Source organism: Callospermophilus lateralis, chromosome X (genome assembly GCF_048772815.1).
Source record: "Callospermophilus lateralis isolate mCalLat2 chromosome X, mCalLat2.hap1, whole genome shotgun sequence".
Lineage (NCBI taxonomy): Eukaryota > Metazoa > Chordata > Mammalia > Rodentia > Sciuridae > Callospermophilus > Callospermophilus lateralis.
The window spans coordinates 4,791,513-4,818,588 of NC_135325.1; the positions used below are offsets into that span (position 1 = coordinate 4,791,513).

The following is a 27,076-nucleotide window of genomic DNA, read 5'->3' on the forward strand; positions in this document are numbered from 1 at the left end:
ATATTCTAATTTATCAATATTCTGCCTTTGTTATTATGCTTAAAAATACCTTCCCTTTCATGTACATTCATGTACATTTTCTTGTACTATTTTTACCATATATTTAAACTTTTTAACATTTGCAAAAAATTCAAGATTTGGTTTTGAAATATAACATAAGAACAATCTTTTTCCCAGATAGTTATCTAATTAGGATTATTAGATATCACAAAGTTATAATAATCAGAGGTCCCGAGCAGTTGTAACAGAAACATATGAGCCACATATGTAATCTAAATTGTTATTATATGTATTACATTTTTACATTAAAAAGTAAGAAGCAAGTGAAATTAATTTCAATAATATACTTTATTTAACCTAATACATCCAAAATATAATCCCTTCAATATGTGACCATTGTGGGTGGGAAAAATGGTGGAATAAGACATCATTACCCTAGGTACATGTATGATTGAATGAATGGTGTGACCCCATTTTGTGTACAACCAGAGAAGTGAAAAATTGTGCTCCATTTGTGTACAATGAATTGAAGAGCATTCCACTGTCATGTATAACTGATTAGAACAAATTTTTAAAAATAAAGAATTTTTAAAAAGAATTCATCAGTGAACCAAAACAAAAAACAAAAAATATGTGACCATCATCAAAAATTATTCATAAGATATTTCATGTTCTTTTTTGTACTGAATCTTCAAAACACGATATGTATTTCATATGTACAACAAATCTTAGTTCACCTAGTCACAATTCCAACAGCCATAGGTGGTGGATAGCTACTGAACCAAATAGCATAGGTCTACAGCAATTTCTCATCCTCAGCACTGTTGATATTTTGAACCTAATAATTCTTTTTTGTGGCCTGTCCTGTACAGCGTAGGGTTTCTAGCTGCATCCCTGACCTCTACCCAATAGAGATGAGTAGCTCCATCCCCTCAGTTGTTGCAAATGAAAAGGTCTCCACACATTGCCACTGCTGTCCCTGGGTGAGGGACAAAACTGTCCCTTGTTGAAAACAAAAGAACTAGAAAAACTAGGGGGCAAAAAATGTTGAAAATGAATCTTAGGATCATCTAAGAGAGGATTTTCATTTAGAAGCTAATATTACTATAGTCACTGAACCATGACATTAATTTATAATAATGGAAAATCTATCGAGTTCCCATGTTCTAAATTCACAAAAAGGGAAATAAGGAACTGATAGGAGGAGGAGTAGCAGAAAAGGAGGGAGATGGGAAGAAAAAGAAGAGAGAAAAGAAGGAGGAGACAGCTTTTTATGTATCTTTATGCTTACTTTGGGCACCTATCCACATTAAAAATGTTGACTCAGCATTAAGTACACCTCGGTAGCTGGAATCAACATGTAGGCATTTCAAAAAAAAGCTGAGAATCTTGAGTTTGAAAATAAGCCAATTTGGGGGGCCAAAATGCATCACAAAGTGCTTATGAGTTCAGGTTGTTGGGGGGGGGCAACTATTGTTGTGCAATCCTAGAATTGTCTAAGATTCCTCCAAAGAAGAGCTTTTAACATCAGAAATGATGAGCAAAGGAGCCTAAACTCTATATGAGCTAATCTCTTCCAAAATCTCTCTTATCAACCAGGACCTCAAGAATTGGAAGTCCCAAGTAACTGTGATGTTTTCAAAATATTTCATTTTTTATGTGTCTTTTAAAAAGGCAGAGAAACCAAAGTTACAGCATAGATTTATTTAAGGAAAGAGAAGAAAGAGGGGGTAAAGAAAGAAAAAGAGAGGGGGAGGGAAGGAGGGAAGAAAGGGGTAGAAGAGAGGAATTAAATCAAGAGCACATTCTGGAATTTTTAACATTCATTATAATCCTATTCACCTGGATTTATGTGTGTCTGTACAATATTCAAAATGTTGACCCATATGCACTGGGAAATCCTGTATCAGTTTTTTTAAGTTTATTAACAGCAAGAGCTAAAAACTTTAAGGTTCCTGTTATAAAGGATTTCCTCTAATTGGCTGAGCTCATTGAAAGATACTGATGACCTAGCTGTTGGGCATCTATAATAAGTACCCTGGGTACAGCAGACAACAACCTACTTATTTCCAAGTATCTTCCCATGGACAACTGGGGCTACTGGTACAGGAGGAATCTTTCCAGTGGCTCCGGCAGATGTAGCTTGTGGATGGCTTGATGACATGCTCGACCCAAGCATTTCCGGACACACAGGCGGCAGAGCTGGGAAAGAGTAGGTGGGCCTGAGAGAGGGAATAAAAATGGTGTGAATCTCATGGTGGCAGGGAATCCTTATTTGCCCCTCTAGAAGAGATGCTTTTCTTTAAGTTGATCTTCCAATTGTATTACCAACATCAAAGAGTGAGGCTATCCAGAGGCAGTTAGGAAAGAAGTGAGTGGGTATAAAGAGAAAGCACCTCATTTATGTGCCCTGTGCTAATGAACAGTGATATACTGAACAACGAGAAAATGCAAATGATTATAGCATACAAGACCCCAAGACAGAGCTGCAGAGCAGAACAACTGCAGAGAGGGTGTCACCAGGAATTTTGACCTGTGTGGCTATAGAGGCAGTATTAAGAGATGGGCCAGGGGGCAAATATGTAGCCCTTAATGTCTTCCTGGACCTCCTGACACTAGTTGGCCATGAGGTGGTATTGGCTGGGTCCTATCTCACACCCAGAGGGACCCTCCATTCTTTCAAAGATTTCAGCTCAATAAGGATGTGCAGAAAGAACTTAAAGCACTTAGACCCCATAATTCCCTGAACCTCACTTTCATGGGGTCTCAGAGTGCTCATGTCCATGACTTTCAGTAGCTTTGAATCCTTAAGGAAAATAAGTTGATGAGAGTTCAAAATATAGATGAATAGGATGAATGAGCTCTGGGTTGCAATACTAGTTCTACAGGGGCATTCATATTATCACATTATTTCCTAACCTATCAGTAAAGATCTATTCAAGTAGATCTAACTACTGACCTATACAAACTTTCCCTTTTCAAGAAAATCCTACTGTAACAGCATCTTATACCTCATGATAAATGGTGGACTGAAGGGCTGAGAGTATAGCTTAATAGTGAAGTGCTTGCCTAGCATATGTGAGGTCTTGGGTTCAACCTCCAGTACCACCAAGGAAAAAAAAAAGGTAGACTGCATATGCAAATATCCAGGTAACACTTAGAATGACATTGACAAGGAACATCCATGGATAGAGAGGTACCTGGAAGATGAATATCTTCAGTTAAAATCTCGGGAATCAAAAACATCTCTACCTGTCACCCCTTACATCTAGGGTCAAACTTTTAGAATTAAAAAAAAAATAACTAAGTTCCTCTGAAAAACAGTAACATGGACAAATTGTCCTGTTTGCCTGGAGAAGTTCAGACACGAGTGAACTTGGCATAGGTGATGTTCCTCCTTTAAAGCAGGTGCCTATATTTATAAAGATAGTACACAGAGGAACTTGCTTATAAGAATGTAAATCCTTGACCTGGAAACATTTTTGATGGAAGAAAACCAGAAATGTGACAACTGCTATAAACTATATACTCGATCAATCATTGCAAAGTACCTGGTAAGGAATATCATAATTATTCTGGTGAAGATTCAAGTAAAACAACAATCACTAATGACATAGACCACTGGAAATAATCTAGACCAATAGTGCTCAAAGTGTGGTCCTTACACCAGCAGCAGCAGAATCAACTGGAAAGTTATTAGATATGCAGAGTTTAATCCTAGACCTCCAGAATCAGAATCTGCTTTTTAAATGAGATCCCCAGGTCATCATCTATATGTGCATGAAAGTTTAAGAGGCACTGGTGTAGAGAGACTTCCTAAAATGATTTAACAAAGCATTCTACTTGGAAGATATTAGACATGGGAGTGAGTTCACAAAATGGAACCAGCAAGTGAAATGAGACCCACACACACTGGAAATTGTTCTAGAAGCTTCAGGATTGGGGCCTTACAGCATTAAGAGAGAATGTTCTGGGGTCAGACAGCTGGATTAGAATCCTAGTCCTACTTCTTAGTAGCTATGTCACTCTCTGCAAGCCAATCTCTCCATGCTTTAATTTTCCCATTTGCAGCTGGCACAGCACCAGCTACTATAAGGTTTTCACTGCTTTTAAGTTTAAAGAATTCAGTGAGATTAATCTATGTTTCAAATTCATCTCAGTGCTGGCACAATTTATCTTTAATATTCTCCCCAGCATACAAATGATCAATGAAGGCTCACAAAATGTCTTCTTACTATACAGACATAATAGGGTTCTCTTTTGAATTTGAGACATCAAGCATTTTAGAAGGTTACTATTCCTTCCCTGGCACTGATAGTTGCTCTTAATGTTCATGATGGAAATAGGAGTGAGGAGATGAGGAACATAGAACCACATACTCCTCAATCTGGAGAAAAGGCAAACAATCTCACCATTTAGTTAGGCTTCTGAAATACACCTTCTGTCCCTTCTACTGCCCCAAACTTAAGTATGGTCACATGTCACCTAACAATGGGATAAGTTCTGAGAAATGAATCATTAAGCACTTTCAACATTGTGCAAACATCATAGAATGTACTTATACAAACCTATGTGATATAACCTCATGAGACAATGGGTTGTATATGCAGCTCATCATTGAAGGTTGTTATGAGGAATGTGGCTATATTTCTAATTTGCCTATGGATTGTCTCCCAATATTACAAAGTGGACTTTTGGTTTGCTTAATCATGTGCATATGATAGGATATCCCTGGATATTCAACCTTTTCAGGATGCCAACAAGGTTGTCTGATTATTTTCTTTTTATGGAAAATAAAAAGCAATGATCTGATTGCATGTCTATGTTATTTTGTTATTAAGTGAATGAACGCAGCATATAAAATCCCAGAAGACATGGTAGTGATGCCGGAACTTGATGCCTTCTGCAATATCATCCCCAATTGGGAAGAGAAAAAGGAAAAGGAAATATTGCAGGGATGTGGAAGGAAGGAGAGATAGCAAGTGGGCTTAAGGAAAAGAAGTGGACACCCAGCCCTTCCTTACCTTCTTGGAGTAGGAGTGCCTGCTCTACACTACTTTTGGGAATTGCCAGATCCAGAGCACTTTTTCCCTGTGCATTTCTGAGCTTCAGATTAGCCCCATAGTCGGTCAGCAGGTGGATGATCTCTACGCTGGACTGCCTTGCTGCAGCATGGAGAGGGGTGTCCAGCCATTGGCCATGGTCAACACTGGCTCCTTAACAAAGGAAATGGCCACAATTCAACATTAGGTATGAATGTAAAACACAATCAGCCTAATCTGTAGTCACTGTATATGAAGTCATCTCAAATGCCATGACATATTTGACAAATCCTTGAAAATATGTAACTTCAGCCTAGAACCTCCACAATGTCCACTAAGACCATTCAAAATAATGGGATAAAAAAGTGAATCTGGATAATTTTAATCATTTTAAATAGTTTACTTGCTTTCCCACACAAAATGCTTTATATACATAGTTATTTTACATAGTTAATAACTAATACATAGTTATTTTATATTTTGACCAAGTATAAAGCTGAATTTCCTTATTTTTATATTGTATTTAGTTCTCTTATTTATTTATTTCATATTTATTTTATATTATTTAGGGCTCAAAAATTTTTCTGAACTCCATAAAGAATAGTAAATGCTATGAATAAAAAATGACCAAAGAACATCTTGGAGATAAAAATTCTCAACTAAAGGTTCTGACTAGAATCTCTGCCTTTATGTCAAAGGCTAAGCACGTTGAATCTTTAACCAAATGATACTTTCAAGATATTTTACTTTTCCCTAAAATCTCAGTTTCTGTATATGTCTTTTAGATTTAAAAATGACTAAATAACTTTGCAGGATAGAGGTAAAATAGTCTGTAGCAAATATCTGTTGTTTTTACTGTACAGCATCTTCCTGGTAACCATAGCTAGATTTCCCTCTAGGTTACCACCTTCTTGTGATTTCCAGTTTACATGTTTCTAGAGAAGCCTAATAACTGCAGATTAAACTAAAATCTAGGCCTAAACCAATTAGCATATTGTATTCATTTGGCCACCTTTATTGGCTCAGAGATAAGTATGTGAATCAAAAAGAGCCAATACTGGACTGGGGATATAACTTAGTTGGTAGAGTGCTTGCCTTGCATACTCAAGACCCTGGGTTCAATTCCCAGCACCACAAAAAAAAAAAAAAAAAAAAAAAAAAAAAAAAAAGAAGGAAAAATAAAAGAGCCAGTACCCCTTCTTGCTGTGTATGGATGAGAAAGGCAACAAACCCAGATGTTGCAGTAGCCATCTTGAGACCACCAGGAAGAGCCATACCAGGTAATTGAAGCCAATACCAAAGGGAGCAGAACTGATAAATATAGACACCCATTTCTCTGGAGAAGTTCTGTTTTTAGCATTCAAGCATCAAATGCTATCAGAATTTTTTTTTCTATCCTAATAAGAACTTCATCTTTGAAGCCATTGAAAAACCCCACAAATTTAGCAGGTTCTTTTCATAAAAAGATTTCTGGTAATTACCTAATTCTAGAAGCTTCTTCACACAGTCTACCCTCTGGTAGGTGCAGGCTACATACAGGGGAGTTCCAAGCTGAGGCACCTCTTGGTCAATGTTAACATTATTTGCCAGCAGAATCTCCATGCACTCCCTGTGACCTGGTGGAGCATAAGATATTCCAATTCATATTAGGGACACATTGAATATTCACAGAATTATACATTCATTATCTGGAATGAGCTTTAAAAATAACCCAGGTCTCTTTTCATAGTAGAAAAATGTTTTTGTTTGGTTTTGGAAATCATAGATATAAACTCCCCAAACAAAAATGACTAAGAAGAATAGCATGCCCATGCTTCTTTTTTTTAAGGATATTTAAAATTTAAAACATTATAATGATGCATAGTATTGGGGTTCATTTTGACAGAATCATACATGCAAGAAATTTTATTTCAATCCCCATTTCCCCTCCCCCCTTTCCTCCCCTTCTTCCTCCCCCTATTTTCCCTCTTCTACTCTACTAAACTTCCTTTCTTCTACACATACATAGAGGTGAAATTTCCTTTGATAACTTTATATATAAATATATAACAGGATTTTGTTAAATTCACTCCACTTATCTTCCCCTTTCCCATCCTTCCTCCCTCTTGTTTTCCTTCTTCTACTCCATTGGTCTTCCCTGTATCTTCATGATATCTGATCCCCTCCCTGACCATCTTCTTTCCTTTGTTCTGCTCTAGCTTCCACAGATGAGAGAAAATATTTGACCCTTGCTTTTCTGAGTCGGGCTTATTCCACTTAACATGACGTTCTCCATTTCTATCCATGTGCCAGCAAATGTGATAGTTTTTTCTTTATGGCTGAGCAAAACTCCATTGTGTATATATACCACATTTTCTTGATCCATTCATCTATTGACGGGCATCTGGGTTGATTCCATAATTTGTCTACTGTGAATCGTACTGCTGTATACATTGAGGTGGTTGTATCACTATAGTATGCTGATTTTAGTTCTTTTGGCATGGAATAGTTGATACCCATGCTTCTTCCACTCAAACTCCTTTGTGTAATTCCTGAGAAAACTCCAACCACACTAAGGCTCTGAGGAACACAGTTGAAATCACTTTCTAGAATGAAGACACCATTTTACAATGGAGGCTACAAGACCCAGAGGGGTAAATGAAGACACCCTGCCATTACCCTGAAGACAGTGGTGAGACTGGGGGTGTGGCCTGCAAGCTTACTTAGGTTAGCCTAGAAGACACCTATGAAGATGAATAAAAAGTCTCATGTATGGAATTTATTTAAATACACTTTGAAATTAAATGACTAGCAAGATTATGAAAGTAAGCATTCTCCTTGGAGAGTTTGCCCAATGAAGAGACAGACATGATTAATTTGCAGTATATGAATGATCTGCTCAGGAGGGAATACTTCTGAGGTATTGATGGGAGCTTATAAAAATTCAGTTCTCCTTGAAGATTTAAATGTATCCTTAAACAATCTTATCATCACTAATTTAACCAACCTTTTCTTTATAGATAACATGATTTTCATCCTATACTTGCACGATTTATCACAAATTCTGAATTAATCATAAGTATGCATTACAATGTACCAATCAGGATTTGTGTATTCAAAGTATTTGGTCACATAAATAAATCTTAAACCTGGACTATAGTATCAATATATCAAGATACTGACTCAGACTTATGACCCAGCTTGCTCATAGATGTTTAAAGCTAAACAGTTTCTGGGGAAAAAAAAAATCTAATCAGTGCCTAAAACTGCCTAACAAATACAAGGCATTTTTTTAAAATAATTCTTTCTGTTTTTTGGCAGAACAGAAAAATTAGCCTAGTTTGAGGTAAATTTAATAGTCTCAGGAAGTTTTAAAAAATGAACAAACAAAACTTAATGACTAAAATTCATATAACAATATCTAAAACAATGAATTTGCTAAACATTCTTCCATTCTTTGCATATTGTTCCTTAATGAGCTTTTATAAAACAGAAAAAATATGTAGAGATATAAACTTGTAGGCACACAGATACAAAACACTCCATACATAATCAGGCAAGCACTGCAGAATTACTTAAGAAATTTGAGCTGGGCACAGTGGCACACGCCTGTAATCCCAGGACTCAGGAAGCTGAAGCAGGAGGATTACAAGTTCAAGGCCAGTCTTAGCAACTTAGTGAGACCCTCAGCAACTCAGTGAGAACCTGTCTCAAAAAAAACAAAAACAAAAATAAAAAGGTCTAGGGTGTAGCTTAGTGATAAAGCACCCCTGGTTCAATCTGAAGTACAAAAAAAAAAAAAAAAAAGAAAGAAAGAAAGAAAGAAGAAAAAAATTGAATTATTCCCAATATTTATCTATTTTTAAACATTTGAATGTACATGCAAGTAACCTTTTTTACTTCAAATCATTATTAAAATTTTTAAAGACTTTCATTTTCAAAATAATTCATTATTCTGCAATTTAAAGGATGCTTTGGAAATGGCTCACATTATTAATTAATAAATAAATATTTACTAAGAATGTTTTATACATAAAAGACATAGATATATTGAGATTTGGGTCTTTTGTATCATTTAAAGTAATCCACTGGGGAAAATTACCAAATGACATGTTTATTAACCTGGGGGCAAATCTTTCACTTTTGCCTTTTGAAGTAAAGACTTTCATCTTCAAGTACACCAGCAAAGACCTATTCTAGATTGTTCTAACTTCTCCATTGTATTTCTGATTTTAATATAAGAGAAGTATCTGTATTGCTAGACATCACCAAAATGTTGCATTTTGGGTATGAGCTTTGACAAACGACTTTATCTTTTTAATGGCATCTTTTATTGTTCATGACTAGTCTATGCATATGGTTTGAAAATTCCTTAAAATTACTCTTTTTTTTCTCATTTCAAAAATAATGAACAATGCAGGAGTCTAGAGTCAACTTCAAAATTTCCAATGCCCTGATTTTTCAAGTTAAAATGCTTTTCTTTTTCTTTCTTTCTTTTTTTTTTTTTTTCTCGTGACTATGGCCTTGAAGTCATCAGCTCATCTGAAGTGTATTTCTTAAGGACAGTTACATTTACTAATCCATTAGACATAGTATCATCCTTGGCTTTCAGGCACTTTCATAATTTATTTTATGTTAGTGGTTGATATTTTATGGGTTTTGGGAGATGAGCTGTTCTTTTCTACTAAAGGGCAAAGGCATAAGCTCAGTATAAATCATGAAGTTACAACTTCTGTCTTGGCTGCACTAGCTGCTCCCAAAACACCAACAAAGAGGCCCAGAAAGTGGGACATCTGAAACTCAAAGACATTCCAATGTATTGAGAAGAGCCATTTCATGCCACAGTGGCATTTCTGAAAGATTTAGTCAAATTGAAATTACTGCTGTGGAATTTCTAAGCCACACACATTCTGTTGGTGAAAAGATCTGAGTGACTCTCATATGGCCAACAGCAGACTATTGATTTATACAGATTGGAGTGAGCACACCACTGTTTTGTGTGCATTGTGGTGGCTCGTTTACCTCTCTTCACTGCCTCATGGATAGGTGAAGCCAGGTGCATCTCAGGCTGGGCCTTGGCTCCGAACTCCAACAGCACGTTGACGCACGCAGCACTGCCACTGCAGCACGCATTGAAGAGGGGCGTGGCTCCATGAACTGTCACTCCATTGACCTAACAGTGGGCAAGGAGAGACCCAGAGGATTTGGTAGTTTGTTCTCACTCTAAGTATGTTTTCCTGTGTATGTGCCTAGGGAAACTCCCCAAGCTAATGAATGAGTGAGGGAACTCCCTTTACATGAAACTACATAAGGTTATAGGACAGTCCATTAAATTACTATATGTTAAACAGAACATTGCCTGGCACTGCATGAACATTTGCAACAACTATTATTCCCATTTCCAATTAATATGGAGCTCATCTCCCTTTTCAATTGTGAACAACCATGGCAGAAACCCAAAGAAATAGAGAAACCAACTAGCTTAACCCATTAAGTTCCAAGTTCTCAATTCTGTGAATATTTCAATGAAATTGATATAAGTACATTAAAATAGGTAGGAAATCATAACCTAGAACTTATGTATCATTTATATATAATCATAAATATGATACATATATATTTCAAATGCTCTGATCATTTACCTATGATTTTTTTCTTAAGATAATAGATCTTTGAAAAAACAATAATTATTTCAAAGTTATAATAAGTGGTATATTTGTTGCTCAATTTAAGTATTTATATCTGGGATATTGGGACAAAATGGGTGAAGATTCCAAATCCTGTGCTTGCAGAAAAAACTCCTTCACAACTTCCAACAGTTCTACCATCCTTCTTGTCACATATTTTCTCTCTGTTCTATTATAATCTACAGAAATCGCACATGCCAGCTCCGACTCCTGAGAGATAATGACCAAGCTAAAGGCACATAGACAATAGCCTTTAATTATCTCTAATCATCCTTGTTAACTTCTAGTGATATGGGAAACACATGAGAACCTGCAGGACTGGGAAGTATCATTGAGTATCAACAATAGATAGAAAAGAACACCATGGGACCCAGGTATTCAGGGAGGGAGGCTCTGATATGATTCAAATGTCATATCACAATGGTAGTTTGACGTCAAACTGCTTGACCTCAATAAGTAAAGATAGATGCTTGGAATAATCAGGATTCTAAATTATCTTATTTAGAAACAAAAATGACTTGTCTCCAGGGCTCTGGTATAACCCCATTAAAATGGCACAAACAGACAAAGATGGAGAAAATTGCATAAGAATCATATGCTAGGGATTTCTTACTAAAAAAAATCATGAAACTGGTTTGATTTGTTTTTTAATAAGCACCATCCTTATCCTCTGTCAGGAAACTCTTTTTGATTTCCTGTAAGTTTCTCTCCTGGTTCATATCAGCAAACATTTACTGAATATCTACTAGGGGCCAATATTTTATAAACAAAGATAAGTAAGACAATTGCCTCTCTTTAAGTAGGTTGACTTCTATCAGGGAAGACAAACATAAAAGGAGACAATTTAGATACAACAAGTGTTTTAGATCTCTATGGGAGCGGAACAAAGAAGAACATAGACTTGGGAAATACAAAGGAAAATAGAAATATTTTGTGATTAAATAAATAAGAAAATGGCAGGAACAAGATGACTCCCAGGCATGGGAGACCAGAAGAATGTTTCACCTAGTATCTGAAACTGGGAGCCCAAGATGAGGAGCAGATTCCAGCAAGAAGAACATGATATACACAGTTTCAGATGTGCTGAGTTTGAGGAATCCGAGCAGCAGCAGATTGTGGTGAACTTTCTACTGCTTGACCAAACTTTCACTCATTCTGATTTAATGTCAAGTGGTATAATACAGCATTTATTGGCTTTTACCTTATAAAATTGCCAAAGACAAGAGACCATTGTCTTATCCTTTGCTTTGTCCCCCACAAGATCTCTTCTCTGATCAGAGAGAAATATTCAACATTTCCCACCAGTGATCTGCTTGTGAGTCCAGTCATTTAGCTTGAAATGAAATCACCCTCCCAGAGCCTTGTCCTCATCATTACCCATGAGTTAAGTGACAACTTAGAGAAGCACTACCTAATAGAAATGCAGCACCATGATGACACTGGAAAAATCAATTTGTTCCCAGAAGACTTTTATATTCAGTTCTAAATGTAGAAACCTATCTTCCATACGCAATCTGAAAAAAATCATCATTAAATACTTAAAGATCTTACAACTTTGGCTGGGTATATAGCTCAGTTGGTAGAGTGCTTGCCTCACATGCACAAGGCCCTAGGTTCAATCCCTAGCACCACAAAAAAGGAAAAAGATATTACAACTCATAAAACAAAGAACATGAGACTAGATTAAACAATGAAATTAGCAATAAAGCATTTTCTGGATGTCATTGAGATTTGCAGAAGTTTTGATTTTTATAAGCCTATTCTGAGAGCTGTATTATACATAGTACCTCTGCTATTATTTGAAGAAATTAAGATATAAGTTAAAATAAGATAAACCTTAATTTGTTTTAATGTATTATTTATTAAAAACTCAATTTTATAATTTTGCTCAATAAAAATAGTGGCTGGGGTAGAATATTGAATTAAGAGTGTTTTATTATTCTGTTAAAATTTGTTCTTTATCGTGTTTGATAACAAAGAATTTTTTTAAAGTCAGCATCACAGACTAGGGAAGTAGCTCAGTGATAGAACAGTTGCCTAGCATGCATGAGGCCCAGGGTTCTATCCCCAGCACCACAAAAAACAAGTCAACATCATAATTTTGAAAAATTCCTGTGAATTGCTGCATCTGGATATTCGCATATGGTTAGGCTGAGAAAACGGAGTAACATGAATGATGAGACATGAACATGCGTGGGATAAGACCTGTCTCCACCCAGTCCCTCTCAGCAGCCTGGAAGATGCTGTCTCTTTAGGTGTTAGAAGATGTACCTACGAAGACAGATCCATGTGGGCAGGGGTGGTACTCACATGTGCACCATTTTCCAATAAGGCTTTAGCACAAGCCACATGTCCTCCAAGGCATGCCTCATGGAGAGAAGAGACCCGATTAATTGTCACAAGGTTCACATTGACACCCTATAATTTGAAGAGAAGATAATTAAATGTTCCATTAGTCATAGCAGTGAAAGCAATGTTGTTCAACAGGTTCTTGAAGTTTTCAGTCTTTGGTTGTAATAGCAGCACTGCATAGAGAGGAGTCAAGACCATGACCAGGTGAGTCTCAGCACAGCATGGGAGCTTCAATTTCATTTATTCAATAAATGTTTATGCAGTATTCTGGATCAGGGTCTTCAAAATTTATGCTACTGGTCTGTCTCCTCCAGAGCCTACTGGGCAGGCAGAAATGAAACCTAAAAGACTGAGATTGGAAGCACCACATTTCACTTGGGAGCACAGAGTTTCCTTGAGTCTGGCTTGGGAAATAAGAAAAAATACTTCACAAATAAGGTAGTATTTAACTAAGGCTTGAAGCATAAAAACTTTAAAACTGGGAAAACAGGGTATGCCATTAAGAGGGAACAGAATACACAAATGCAGAAAGTATGGCAGGGCCACAGTTGCACAGTTGGTTATTTCTGGATCAGAAAGAGCATAGAGAAAGGGGAAGTAGAAGATGGGGAGAGATTCAGGAAGCCAGTGAACTGAAGCAATATCATGAAAGGCCTTGATTTGCAAACAGGAAGTGCAGATCTTCTAGGGAATGAGGCATCTATAAGTTTGTTAGGCTTTGAATAATCTAGAGCTAATAGATTAGCTGTTTTAGGAAAAGCATAGTGGAAGCAGCAACATGAATGGCTGATGGCAGAGGCAGAGATGTGAGGCAGAAGCAAGGAGAGCCACAGAGACATTGCTATAGGGTAAGATGAGTAGGTGATGGAACACAGAGGAGGTTGGGAGCTAAAACTGGGTCTGAAACAGAAGAATGACTCTGGGCTTAAAAGTAGAAAGTTCCATATGAGTGCTTCTAAGAGTCACTTGCTGTGTGGCAGAAGTACTGCTTTGGCCATAACCCCACTACATGGAGAAGACTCTGAAGTCCCAGTGTCTAGGGCCAGAGGGATTCTCCTAACCCTTATCTATCTACTTACCTATGTATGATTGTCACCACCATTTCCTAGTCCATTCCCCCTTCTCATACTGCTGTGTACCACCTTGCTTATCCTAGAGTCCAAGTGACAGGTGACAAGGTCAGCCTAGCTGCTGGACAACTCTGCCTTTACACCCTGATTTTAACAACTTGGCTTTTACCATTTCCTCTATGACTGACACTTTCTATCTGCAAAAGGAATTAGGTCCCTGATCTGTCCTTCCTGCCAATTCCTGATTTTGAGTCCATGCTTTGTAATGGCCTATTGAAAGCTTCCAAAGCTTTGTGTTACAATCCCGGAATGGCAAACTCCAATCTAGTACTCACTGCATCCTGCCACATCTCTGTAGTGTCAGGTGCAACCTGCTGTGGCCAGGTTTTTATTGCCTGTCTTTTCATCATAAGGGCTTTCTATGTCTCCTGGATTCTGTCCATTTTCATGTCCTGAATATGTCATTACTCTAGAGCTGTGCTACATATATCAAATTCAGTATCTAATAAATTAATCTTTTCCTTTTCATTTCTCCATGTATGATTTGTTTTTAAATTTTTAAAAAAATATTTATTTTTTAGGTGTAGATGGACACAACACAATGCCTTTATTTTTATGTGGTGCTGAGGACCGAACCAAGGTCCCACCCATGCTAGGCGAGCGCTCTACTGCTGAGCCACAATCCCAGTCCCTGTTTTTAAATTTTTTATTGTCACATTGTAATTATACAGAATAGTGGATTCATTTTGATTTCCTTTTAAGAAATTAAGATTTTAAAACAGTCTAGTCCATGAGGTGGCAGCATTGTGCTAGGGAAAAATAATTGCTGCAATACAAAATCTCAGAATCCCTGGAATTGGAGAAATGTAATAGACAGGCCTGAAAGATATCTAAAGTGAATCATCTTAATTGTGTATGATAAAATGAAGAAGCAAGAAGTTCAAATTATATGTAAGACTTGAAGCAGGAGGCAGGAAGTTCAAATTATAGGTAAGACTTGGTGACAGCCAGTGTAATAACCCCAGAATTCCTGAACCTTCGCTTAATATTTTACTCACATTTACTTGGAGTGGTTTAATGTTTTACTCACATTTACCACATTATCTAAATGTGGAATAAAGTTTTTAAAAGTAGAATATATTTTTTTACAGTGTGAAAGGTAAAGAAGTAGGGATGTAGCCAGAAAAAGTTGAAATTTTTATGAAATGCCCCTATACATTTAATCACACTGTTGAAGCTAACATGCTTAGGAGTTAGGGTTCAAAATAATAAGTGTTAAGTGCAATATGGGATCCTGGGTTGGGTCCTGTAACAGGAAAAGGACAACAGGGGAAAGGCTCATGAAATCCCAATAGTCTGCAGGTTGGTTAATGGTTATTATACCAATGCTAATTTCTTATTCCTGACAAATGTACTAAGGCTATATATAAGATGTCAACATCAGGGCAAGCTGGGTGAAGGATGCCTGGTAATTCTCTGTATTGCCTTTGCAACTCTTCTTGAAAATTATTCCACACTGAAGTTTATTAAAATACTAGTAAAAGTATAAAGGTGAGGGTCTGAAAGGGAGGTAGATATGAGACTTTTTTCATTATTATTGAACTATGTGAATATATTACATATATAACAAAATAATCAAAAGAGATGAAATTAAAAGTGCTTAAAAAAATAAGCAAGTCACAAATTCAAGTACAGTGCCCATCATTGCTGACAATACTGTTTTCCTTGTGCCTCTGCTTACTTTGCTATGGGATAACAGAACTCAGAAAGGAGGAAGCAAAAATGGGGAGAGGGGAGCACGCACACACACTCACATACATACACACACACAAAGAGCAGTTCCCCTGGCTGTTTAAATTCAAAATAGTCACAAATATTTATTAGGCTGCTACTCATTGTTCAACATGCTTGGGATGTAGTCATAAGTCTTCACTAAAGAGTAAGATTTATCCATTTGTCAACCTATTTTAATGCTTGCTCTTGAAAGCGTATCACTGGGGCAAGCAGCCTCCTCAGATGGTGCCCAGTGATTCCTAATTCCTAATATTGAGTCGCTTGTATAATGCCTTCCCTTTGAGTGTGGGATGAACTTATTGAGTCATATCTAATGAGTAGAATATGGCAGAAAAGATGGGATTTCACTTTGGAAATTAGGTTATAAAAAAAACTGCATGACCAATGTAATTCTGCAACCTGTACACTCTGAAAAATGAGAAATTATATCCCATCTGATTGAAATGTATGATATGTCAAGATCATTGTACTGTCATTTGTAGTATATATATATATATATATATATATATATATATATATATATATATATGATTTTAAAATTCTTAAAAAAACCCACAAAACTGCAACTTCCTTCTTGGGTGCTGTCTCTGAGGAAAGTCAACTGCCACCCCATGGCACAAGCCTTCGGAGAGACCCATGTGGCAAGGAATTGAAGTTTGCCAACAACCACATGAGTGAGTTTGAAAGCAGATTGTGCCCCCAGTTAAACCATGAGATGTCTACAGCCCTGGCTGACATCTTGTGGCCTGGAAACTGCTTCCCAGCCCACAGAAACTGTAAATATCTGTTTGTTGTTTCTAGTGACTATGTTTTGAGGTAATTTGTTACAATAATAGCTGACAAATGAGACTTCAGGACTGCTGTCTCTAATGTACCCTAGGAGACTATGAGGTAAGTTAGTTCAACATAAATTTGAAAGTATCTTTCATTGATTGTCATAGAGAAACTTCCTATGAGGTAAAGAAAGGCCCAGAAGGGAAAGGAGGTACCTGGGCCAAAAATGAGGCAGCTCCTCAGGAAAGAAGAAACAAAAGGAAGAAACGGTGAGGAGAAAGAGCATATATATATGCCTGGGACCTAAATAAATGAGGCAAATAAGACCTCTGCTACAGTCAAAGCTAATAAAGAATGATGCTCGATATGGCACAGCATAAAGGATCATGTTTTCAGTTTACTTACTTGTGCAATTAACGTTTTAAGGGCCAGTAAGCGCCCCTGAGCCGCAGCTTCATGAAGTGGGGATCGATCAGCCCAGCAATCTGAAACACAAATCAAGCTCAGAGTCAAAGTCTAGAGACTTCTTTCTTCAGCTTTTTCATGCTGGGAGGAAAGCAGGTATCATTCATCAAGCTTTCTTGTCAGTTGCTTTCAGAATGACAAGCTACTGAGGGCACCAAGTCTGTTTTTGTCTGGTATGTGCTGAGGGGGTACAGTTGATCTCTCCCAGTTTAAATGAGCACCTGAGAAGGAATCCTTTATTAAAAGTGCCAAAGGACAATCCTTTGTTCAGGAAGAAAACCTACTCTGCTTTGCAAAATTTGGACATTTTTCAAATTATGATTATGTTCTTCATATACTCAATAGGATGTAATATGATTTGGATTTAACAAAAAGGGCCTCTCTTAACAAAAAGGGTTTCTTCTAGGTAATCTCGATGATGGTAAGAACTCAGGTTTTCTCTGCAAACTTGGCAAAAACAAAATCTCACCAAAAAATGGAAGTGTGTGAATTTGAAATAACAAGACCTCAAGGAAAGGGTAAATTTCTCTGATGGGTGAGAACCAAAGTTATATGCATTTCAGTAAGCCTCCCCCGGCCCCAACACACACACATTGAAACCCAATGTTCCTTCTCTCTTTGGATTACAAAAAAAAAAAAAAAAAATGGGGAAAGCCATACTTTTTTAGCATTGAAAATTGAGAAACCCTAAACCCAACGTTCCTTGGAGAAATGGTTGATCCCAGGCCTGGGCTAGAAAAAAAATATAGGCTGGACCTCAATCAGCTTGTCAGAAAGGAAGGAAGTGCTCAAAAAATGATGGGAAATGTTAAAAAGACACAGAAACTAACTTGGAGGGGGCTCCACTGGCTAAATATGGGACAATTTGAACATCAAAATAAACAATGAAAATGAGAGATTATACACTATGAAGTAAAATAGGAAACTATAAGTTCTCATTGATAAAAGTAATATATACAGACAGAGAAGAGAAAGTGTTGCTTAGAATACTGATTTTTAAATGTGGAAGAAATGATAGAAGCAGCCTCAAATTATTTCCCTATACAAAAAATACTAATTATATAGGCAATGGGGTAATTATACAGTGGAACAAAAGCATAGACTACCTTACCCAGGTGATCAAAGCTGACATAAACAGTGATAGAACAAATTGGCACTGCGTATCATTTAATGGAATGCAGTGAACCACATCATGTGTCATCAGAGGGAACAGAGTGTGAATCATAGACTATTGCTTCCATGATATTCCTGCCCAAAATGACTCTGGTCATGAGGACACTGTGCACTAACCCAAACTGAGGGGGCATTCAACAAAATAATTGGCCTATAACCAGTTCAATGAGGGACTGAGGAACTGTTCTAGATTGAAGAAGGCTGACAAGACACTACATCTAAAAGCAACACTTAACCTTGAATGAGATCCTTTTATTATAAAGAATATTATTGGAACAGGTGGGTAAATCTGAATAGAGTCTCTGTGCAAAGACAAGTGAAAATTCTTTGTACTGCTCTTGTAATTTTTCTGTAAGTTAAAATTAATTCCAAAATAAAAAGTAAAAAAAAAAGATAATGATGAATAGATAGATAGATTAAATCATTTGTGAACTCATACTTCTGATATGAATGTATAATGCTTTTATAATAAAGAAAAACAGATAAAAATTTGTAACATGAACATAATTGTGATTGTGTCATCTTCACATGTTCCTGAGCTGATTAAGAGTTTATAAGTGGACAACCATAAAGAAGAATGAAATTAAGGCATTTGCTGGTAAATGGAAGGAACTGGAGACTATTATGCTAAGTGAACTAAGCCAATCCCCAAAAAACCAAACACATAATAAGGGAAGTTAGGGAGGGGAAGAATAGAAGCTCATTGAATTGGACAAAGGAGAAGAAAGGGTAGGGACAGGGGAATGGGAATAGTGAGGAAAGCACTCTACCAACTGAGCTATATCTTCAGCGGGAATGGGAATAGTAAAGACAGTGGAATGAATTGGTTGTAACTTTCCTATGTTTGTTATGAACATACAACCAATGAAACTCCACATCATGTTCAGCCACAAGAATGGGAGATTATACTCCATGCATGTATAAAATGTCAAAATACACTCTACAGTCATGTATATCTAAAAAGGATAAATTTTAAAAAGTTGATGAGTGGAATATTTTTAAATCTCTTTTGACATTTATTTTCATAAGCTGAAGATAATGAGATAATGTGTGCATATAACCCTGAATTAGTCTGCCTTGGTTTTCCTCTAATGCATCTCTATGTCATTCAATATTAATTGCACTTCACACATTGCTCTCTTCTAATTGTTCTTGGAGGTGAGCACGGGCACTGGATGGGGAGGACAGTCTTTGCCCACAGTTGGAAACTCAGCACCTGACTAATATAAGAGGCAAACCCAAAAATGCAGAGTTTTTAAAATTCTGTTATTCTAATATTTGCTTAGTCAATCATAGTCACTTGAAGGTACCACAGGTTGAGTACCTCTAATCTGAATATTGAAATCCAAAATGCTCCAAAATCCAAAACTTTTTTTGAGTCCTGACATGATGCCATAAATGAAAAATTGCACATAATGAAAGTGCTTAACACCCAAAATAAACTACTGGATGAAGTTACCTTTGGGCTATATGTATCAAATGTATATGAAACACAAATGAATTTGGGGTTTACACTGGTGTTCCATACCCAAGATATTATAGATATAGACATAGATGCAAATATACCTAAAATCTGGAAAAAAAAATAAAATCCAAAGCACTCTGGTTGTAAGCATTTCTGGTAAGGGATACTAAACTGTATAAGTATTCTATTCAAACATAAAAATAAGATTGAAGTAGCAACTTGCCATTAAAACAGTAATTTCAGATATATCAACATGAAACAGCTTTATAATTTCTAAAGTTTTTCTTCATGCAGGCTGTGATGATCGTCCTATTTCACATCCTCGTCCTATTTCAGATTCTCCTGTAAGTTTCTGTGACTCATTAGTCCCATAAGACCCGATCCATATACGAAGATGGAGAAACCTCAGAAGCCTAATGTTGAGTGAAAGAAACAAGACACAAAAGAGCATGTGCTGAGTAAGTCTGAGTGAGGGAGAGGAGGACAAACTCACCTTGGGTGTTAGGAGCCAAAAGCAACCCAAGGAGGGGTGAAGTCTGACAGGAATTGTGCATGGCTGGAGCCATGCTGACAAAACACAGTCTCACTGGTTCCTGACTGTGCTCACTTTGTGAAAATTCATCCCACTGTTTGCTAAGGATTTGTGCAATTCTCTATATTTACATCATATTTCCATAAAAAGGATTTTAAAATGGCTCTGCCACCATTTAAAATGTTATTGCTGATGCCTTCCACAGCTCCTACCCTCTTCCCACTCCCAGGGCAGGATATGGCTTTCTCTGGTCTACTGAACAGCTAGCTGGTCTACTGAAGGACAGTGTGTTCTTCATATGCCTCCTACTTCCTCCTTCTAGGTGCCAACTTCTCTGGTGCTTTGTGGGTGGGGAGAAGCAAAAAGGACACAGACAATGCCTTCCCAGTTAACTAAAAGTGGAAGCCAGTCCTGCTCTCTGAGCCTCAACTACAGAGTTCACTTTGGGTCTGTGGTTTGCCTTAACACTTGGGCTCACTCCTAAGCATCTTTCTTTCCTGTTGTTTGACCACCTCTCATAGTGTTTCTCATAAAGGCAGCATCTTCTGATGTCCCCCAACTTTAACACTGTACTGCTGAAGTCTCAGTGGCAAGCCTGTGGCCACATCTTTCACTGCACCAAGAAAGGGGGAAGCGGGGTTGTCCCGAGAATCTCCCTCACCACACTTCTGCTTTCCAACTCTTCCCTCCTGGTTGAGTAGCATAGTAGGGTACATGAGCAAGTCATATGCTCAAGAAGCCTTCCAACGGGAGAGTGAAATACAAGATCCCTTCTTCTTAAGCACCCTTATCTAAATTTCTATTTCTCCTAGAGCACCAGCAGCTTCCTCAAGAGGAGGGGAGAGCCTTATTTTATGAGTAAGAATACTCCAAATTACACATTCATCACTTTGCTCCACATGAAAAGAGGTCTCATGGTTAGTGTCAGAAGTAGCACTGAGGACTGGGGCTGTAGCTCAGTGGTAGAGCGCTCACCCAGCACGTGCAAAGCCCTGGGTTTGTTCCTCAGCACCACATAAAAATAAATAAAGTAAAGGTATTGTGTCCAACTACAACTAAAAAATAAATATTTTTTTTAAAAAAGAAGTAGCACTGAAAGCCAAGTTTTTGGAGACTTCAGAAAATACCTTATTCTGTTTTTAAGAACTATGGATCTCTAAATTCTGACTATTCTCATGGTAAATTTACCAGTCTTGAAATGCTTTGACATCTATCTTCTCTCTATAAACAATGTGAAATAAACCAATTGTATCACCCTAAAAGTAGAAATCATTTTTGTCCCCAACTGGAAACAATCATTCTCAAGAAATTCACCTTTCCAGTACCATGGTGAAAGTGTCCTGTTTTTCTATTTTTTTTTTTTTGTTGCCAAGATAGTCTCACGATCTTATCTTTCTTGTTCTATGAATTGGAGTTAATTGTGAGAAATTAAGGATAAAAGTCATTTGGAAGGTTAGGAATTTTTCCATTCCTTTCAGGAAATATGCAACTAAACTCTCCAAGTAAATGAATGCTTAAGTTGTACTCAGTCATTCTCTTCTAAGGCAAACTATTTTTAGTTATTTGGCAGACTTCCTGGGTCATAAGGCTGCAAACATTATGAAATAGTTTACAGATATGTTTGCTTGCTACTGATGAGGTGTACAGAAAATGTTCAAGTACTTTTTTATTTCCTCCTTTGAATTTTTCTCAGAATGTCATTTATATCTCTTGTTCTCAAATTCTTTGAATAACAGTCTCATTCGAAACTACTTTTAAAACCATATATTCCAATAATGAAATTGGTTCAGAAGTAATACAGTTGTTTAAGTTCCAAGTATTCAAGTTAAAAACCAATTCTTTTTATATTTTATTTTACAATTTTTACCCTGGATAATTTTAACAAGGATTTGAAATTACTGGCTTGTTATTCCAAAAGACCACGTAACTGATTATAATCCCAAGGGTACGTGTAACAATCTTTATTCTCTTTATTTAAGTTCTGAAGTCATATGAAACAACATCTCTTATGACATTTATCAAAGAGAAGAAAATCATAAGGAAATTCAATTCTGAAACAAAATAAAGGCAAGAGCCTAGGAGAATTAATGACATTGTAAGGAAAACAAAGGTAATTGAGAAAATATAATAAAATTTGAGATATCTAAAATATAATAAAAGGAGTTAAAATAAATAGTTTCTATGGTCAGAAGATTAAACTTAACCAATGAGCTGTGTTAGACACAATGAACTCTTAAAAAGAAGGCTACTTTGAACTCACTAGGAGCAGGAGATTGAGCTAAAGGTGACAGGTGGGGAGACAGAACCTCTGCCAGGAACTAGTTGTCCTGACTTGGAAGAAGTCAGCAGGCATCTGAGATAATGTAACCACACAGAGGATAGTAAGGTCAAGGCTTGGTGAAACAACCAGCAAGAACCAAAGAAGAGTAGAAGGCTAGGTAGGGGTTTGGGCAAAACTGGAACAAATGTAAGAAAATCCTATCGGAAAGGAAAGGACAGGAAAAAAGAGGTTATTGAGTCAGGCAGATGGATAGTTGTCAAGTCAAGGTCAGTCCCTTGAATTTAGAACAAGGACAAGTGATTTTGAGCATAACACTTGGAAATAGAAACTAATCCTTTTTATTTAGCTTAAACTAGTTTCTCTGTTTGTTTTAAAGGGTACTATAGTTCTACTTCCTCTTATCTGCATCTGTAAAATCCCTCAAATTGGGAAAATCAAGCTTTCCTCCAAATTCAATGCAAAACTCCTTTGCCAGCAAAACATGGCTAGGACTCAGTTTAAGCGATTAATTATTTCTATTTGTATTTTCACTTAGTGCGATTATTTATGTTTGCACACATTGTTATTTTTGAACATCCAAAAGCTCCTGGATCCTGAAAAAAATCACAGGGTACTATAGTTTAGTAAAGGCTGAAAAATTTCTGTCTCTCTGGAGACAGGTAGTACGTGTAGAACTATCTGTGGTCCACACAGGGGATTCATTCAGTGATCTACCTGTGTGGTACACATAAGCTAAGGGCCAAAGACAACGTTTCAAACTTATATACACAAATGTATTATATTTGACAAAATACACAAAGATGCTTGAAAGATCAAAAGTAGTAAATACTTTCAACCACAAAGATGTATCAAATAATTATTCTAGAAAATTAATTTCTAAAAGATTTTACAGCCATGAATGATATTTAATAAGGGATGTTAGGTGTAGCTACCAAAGAAAAGATTTAACTTTGACCTTGTTTTTTTTCTTAATATGTTTTTGGTTGTCGATGGATACAATATCTTTATTTATTAATTTTTATGTGGTGCTGAGGATCAAACCCAGTGCTTCACACATGCGAGGTGAGCACTTTATCACTGAACTACAACTCTAGCCCCCTGCTCTTGTTTTTGACATTGCTGACAATAGTTTACAAGAATACAAAACAGGGGCTGGGGTTGTAGTTCAGTGGTACAGCGCTTGCCCCGCATGCATGAAGCCCTGGGTTTGATCCCCAGCACCACATAAAAAAAAAATAAACAAAAATAAAAATATTGTGTCTGTCTACAACTAAAAAATGTTTTTTAAAGAATACAAAGCAGAATCAGGAAATTTAACTTTGAGCTGAGACTTCTGTAAGTCAGCTAACTTAATGATTAAATGTCATATATTTCCACAGAATATATTTTCCAACCAATGAAGAGTTTAAAGATGACTTCTGGATTGAGTTTAACACTGCCACAAAATTTTGTTCTTGATTTTTAATATACCTGCTCACAATGTCAAAAGAAAAAGCAATTTTAGAATTATGTAAAAATATGGTCCTGGCATCTCACTACCACATTTTTATAAAAAAAACTTATTTGCCAAATCCAGATATGTTATGATATATATGTGGGTGGGGGTATGTGAGGAGACAGACAGACAAACACCACACACACACACACACACACACACACACACACAGAGGAAGGAAATTAAACTGAGAAGTTAACATGCACTATTCACACTTCTGACTCTTGTTAACAATAATTGAAAATGTTTTTAACCTTATAATATTATGTTACTTGCAACATAAGTGAATATTATCCCAGAAGTTTGAACAGGTAAAGCTATTTGAGCCATAGAGTCATCAAATCTATTTCAGAGATTTGAATTCTGACTCCAGGCCAATTGAAATAATGTTTATATGGGTTTTGACTGCTATAAAACCCTTTAAGAGAAGTTGCTCCTCGTTAAGGGCCATAAAGATAGGAATAATGCATAGGAGCAATTGGAGAAAACATTTTTATACCCTGTGGCAATATTGACTTTGTTGGACTTTACCTTCATTTAAACTCTGAGAACATCAAAATTATTACTGAAAACTTGAGATAGTCCCTGCCCAAATTTACAGGTTAAATTAGAAATTAGCTTTCCAGATCATGCTTAACTTGAAACTAAAGATAAGCATTAATTTTTTTCACCAAAATAACATACCTCCCTGAAATGTGTGACAAATGTAATCCCCAAAAGAAATCTCTTTCCATAGTCCAGGGCTTCTGACACTTTCTGAAACTTCAAAATTCTTCTCATTTTCCCCAGTTAGTTGAAGCATTCTGATGCTTCGTCTTTGGAGGTCCTATTTCTTTGGATAAGACTGCTGATGTCTAGTGTTTTCCAAGTTGTCTAGTGTATTGGAATCACATAAGTCTATTTTGAAAGAGAATCCTGGGTGCAAATTGAAATGGATACTAGATAAAGAATGATGTAATCCTGGAACCCCTGCAAACACTAAAAATACAGAGGGAGACTCTGAACTCTTGTTTATGAATAAATACTCCTCTATTAAGTGGCAATCCCAGTAGTGATAGAGACACTTGATTCATTTTCTTTTGTAGTATCTCACTACGATTGTTTCTTAAAAGAAATGTAGTCTAATCTCTACAAAGCATGAGACTTTAAGACGTTTTATCCAAATCTTAGTACTCCACATTATAACAACCTTTCTTTGTGGTGCTCTGCATGGTGCCACTCATAAATGAATTTTGTGAAGAGTTTTCTGACAGTGACAAGTGGTTAATCAATTCCATTTGCAAATGATCAGCACAAAAATATATATAGCATGCCACCTTTGCTGCTTTAAATCAAATTGCTCATTTTATTTCCTGAGGCAATTTAGTCTTGCCTGAATGTTATTTATTTTAAAGGTTGATTAAAAATGGTAAAGAAATAGAGCGGGGGATGTGGCTTAGAGGTAGAGCATTTGCCTGGCATACATGAGGCCCTGGGTTTGATTCCCAGCACTGCAAACAAATAAAAGTTATTAAAGAAAATAATGCTATCTGAGCAATTCTTTTGTCCAGTATAAATGAGGTTTCTCAAAATTATTCATAAAAGTCACTATCCTGTTTTCTTCTTAAATGATAATTGCTAATTGCTCTATTAACTTGCAAAAATTAAGCTGAAAATTCTTCACATATTGGTGCAGCCAACACCATTTGCTAATTTAAATGACAGGTAATTTTTTAAACTACCCACTCAAAACTGAAGTACAAAGAAAATCTGCCTTCTAGAATATTATTCACATGAATTATCTAGGAGGGTATTTTTTAAGTATTGGGAATAAATTCATGTATTTTTTTACCTGAAATTCCACCATAGATCTCTTCTGCTATCCTAGCCGCTTCTTTTCTATTTCCTTTGACGATATAGAAATGGGTTAGGAGAGCCAAAAATACTTTAATTAAAAGTTTGAAGAAAAAAAAGGTAGCAAACATTGTAATAAAAATGTTTTTAAAGCCATAGAAAACAGGTCCATCTTCCATTTTGGCTTATGCTCTGTATAGGTTCCCAGGACTGCAAAATTTCACTGAGTTATAATTGGTATCATATGACATCTATTTTAAACCTTCTAGCACTCTGTGCTCCTGTTACCGAGAACTCAGTTTGTAGGTTCTAATCTAACTCTGATTTGGCAACTGCAGATACGGACATCCATGGCAACGTTAAATAAAGAAATTTCCTTCCAACCAGAAACTCCTAAGAGTTCTAAATTATTATTCAGTACCATCTAACAAGTGGGATTCAGTCCAAAACATTTTTTACTCTTAAATTCCTACTTTTGCTATATTATGTTGGAAAGCAGGGTTGGAAAGATAAAAGACACTTGTCTGACCCCATAGGGACAAAGCAAGTTATTTGATGTTCATACAAAGAAGTGCAAATATAACCTATGTTCTTAGTAGGAAATACTACTCCTGGGAACATTTCATTATTCTAAAGTTTGTGGAGGATTAAAGCTCACATCTAAAATAAGACCAGCTAAAAAAGACTATTTACTCGAAGTCAGTATTTAATGAAAGGTCTATCATCTTGGATGTCTCTCCAAGCAAAAACTTGAAAGTGACTGGAAGTGTTAGACTCATCACTACTGCAGTTTTGCCCATGACAAGTTCCCACGGTAAGGTTCTTTCCCAATCATTCACCTCCATTTCAAGCATCAGTAAAGGTGGAGCATCTTTCTGGAAAATATGGGTTATCCTTGATCTTGGAAGAACCAAAATGAAATGAATAAAAGAGATGCTCTAGGTTCTAGGTGAAGTAACCAAAGATTCCACAAATCAATGGCTTCCCTAACTGGATAATATTCTCTTATCAACTGGCCAATACAAGTGAATTTGATTTGATTTTAATTTTCCTCATAACTATCTCTTCTTTCATTCTCGACTATATTCGATTTTCTAAATTTCTAAAACCTATCACTAAAGCAAATTATTAAAA

At 36.5% G+C, this 27,076-nt stretch overlaps 1 protein-coding gene across 3 annotated transcripts; it reads right to left on the minus strand.

Moving 5' to 3' along the window:
• Nucleotides 1-352: 352 nt before the first annotated feature.
• Asb11 (ankyrin repeat and SOCS box containing 11) lies at nucleotides 353-26,148 on the minus strand. Of its 3 annotated transcripts, none has more exons than XM_077106569.1 (7): nucleotides 25,941-26,148; nucleotides 17,104-17,183; nucleotides 13,019-13,126; nucleotides 10,044-10,194; nucleotides 6,524-6,658; nucleotides 5,025-5,216; nucleotides 353-2,222 (listed from the first exon to the last, which is right to left on the minus strand). In XM_077106569.1, the coding sequence occupies exons 1-7, from the start codon at nucleotides 26,119-26,121 to the stop codon at nucleotides 2,098-2,100; spliced, it is 972 nt and encodes a 323-aa protein (XP_076962684.1). In that variant the 5' UTR covers nucleotides 26,122-26,148; the 3' UTR covers nucleotides 353-2,097. The 3 variants fall into 3 exon arrangements, with proteins under 3 accessions (XP_076962684.1, XP_076962685.1, XP_076962686.1); XM_077106570.1 differs by lacking the exon at nucleotides 25,941-26,148 and adding an exon at nucleotides 24,794-24,971; XM_077106571.1 differs by lacking the exons at nucleotides 17,104-17,183; nucleotides 25,941-26,148 and adding an exon at nucleotides 24,794-24,971.
• Nucleotides 26,149-27,076: the final 928 nt, after the last annotated feature.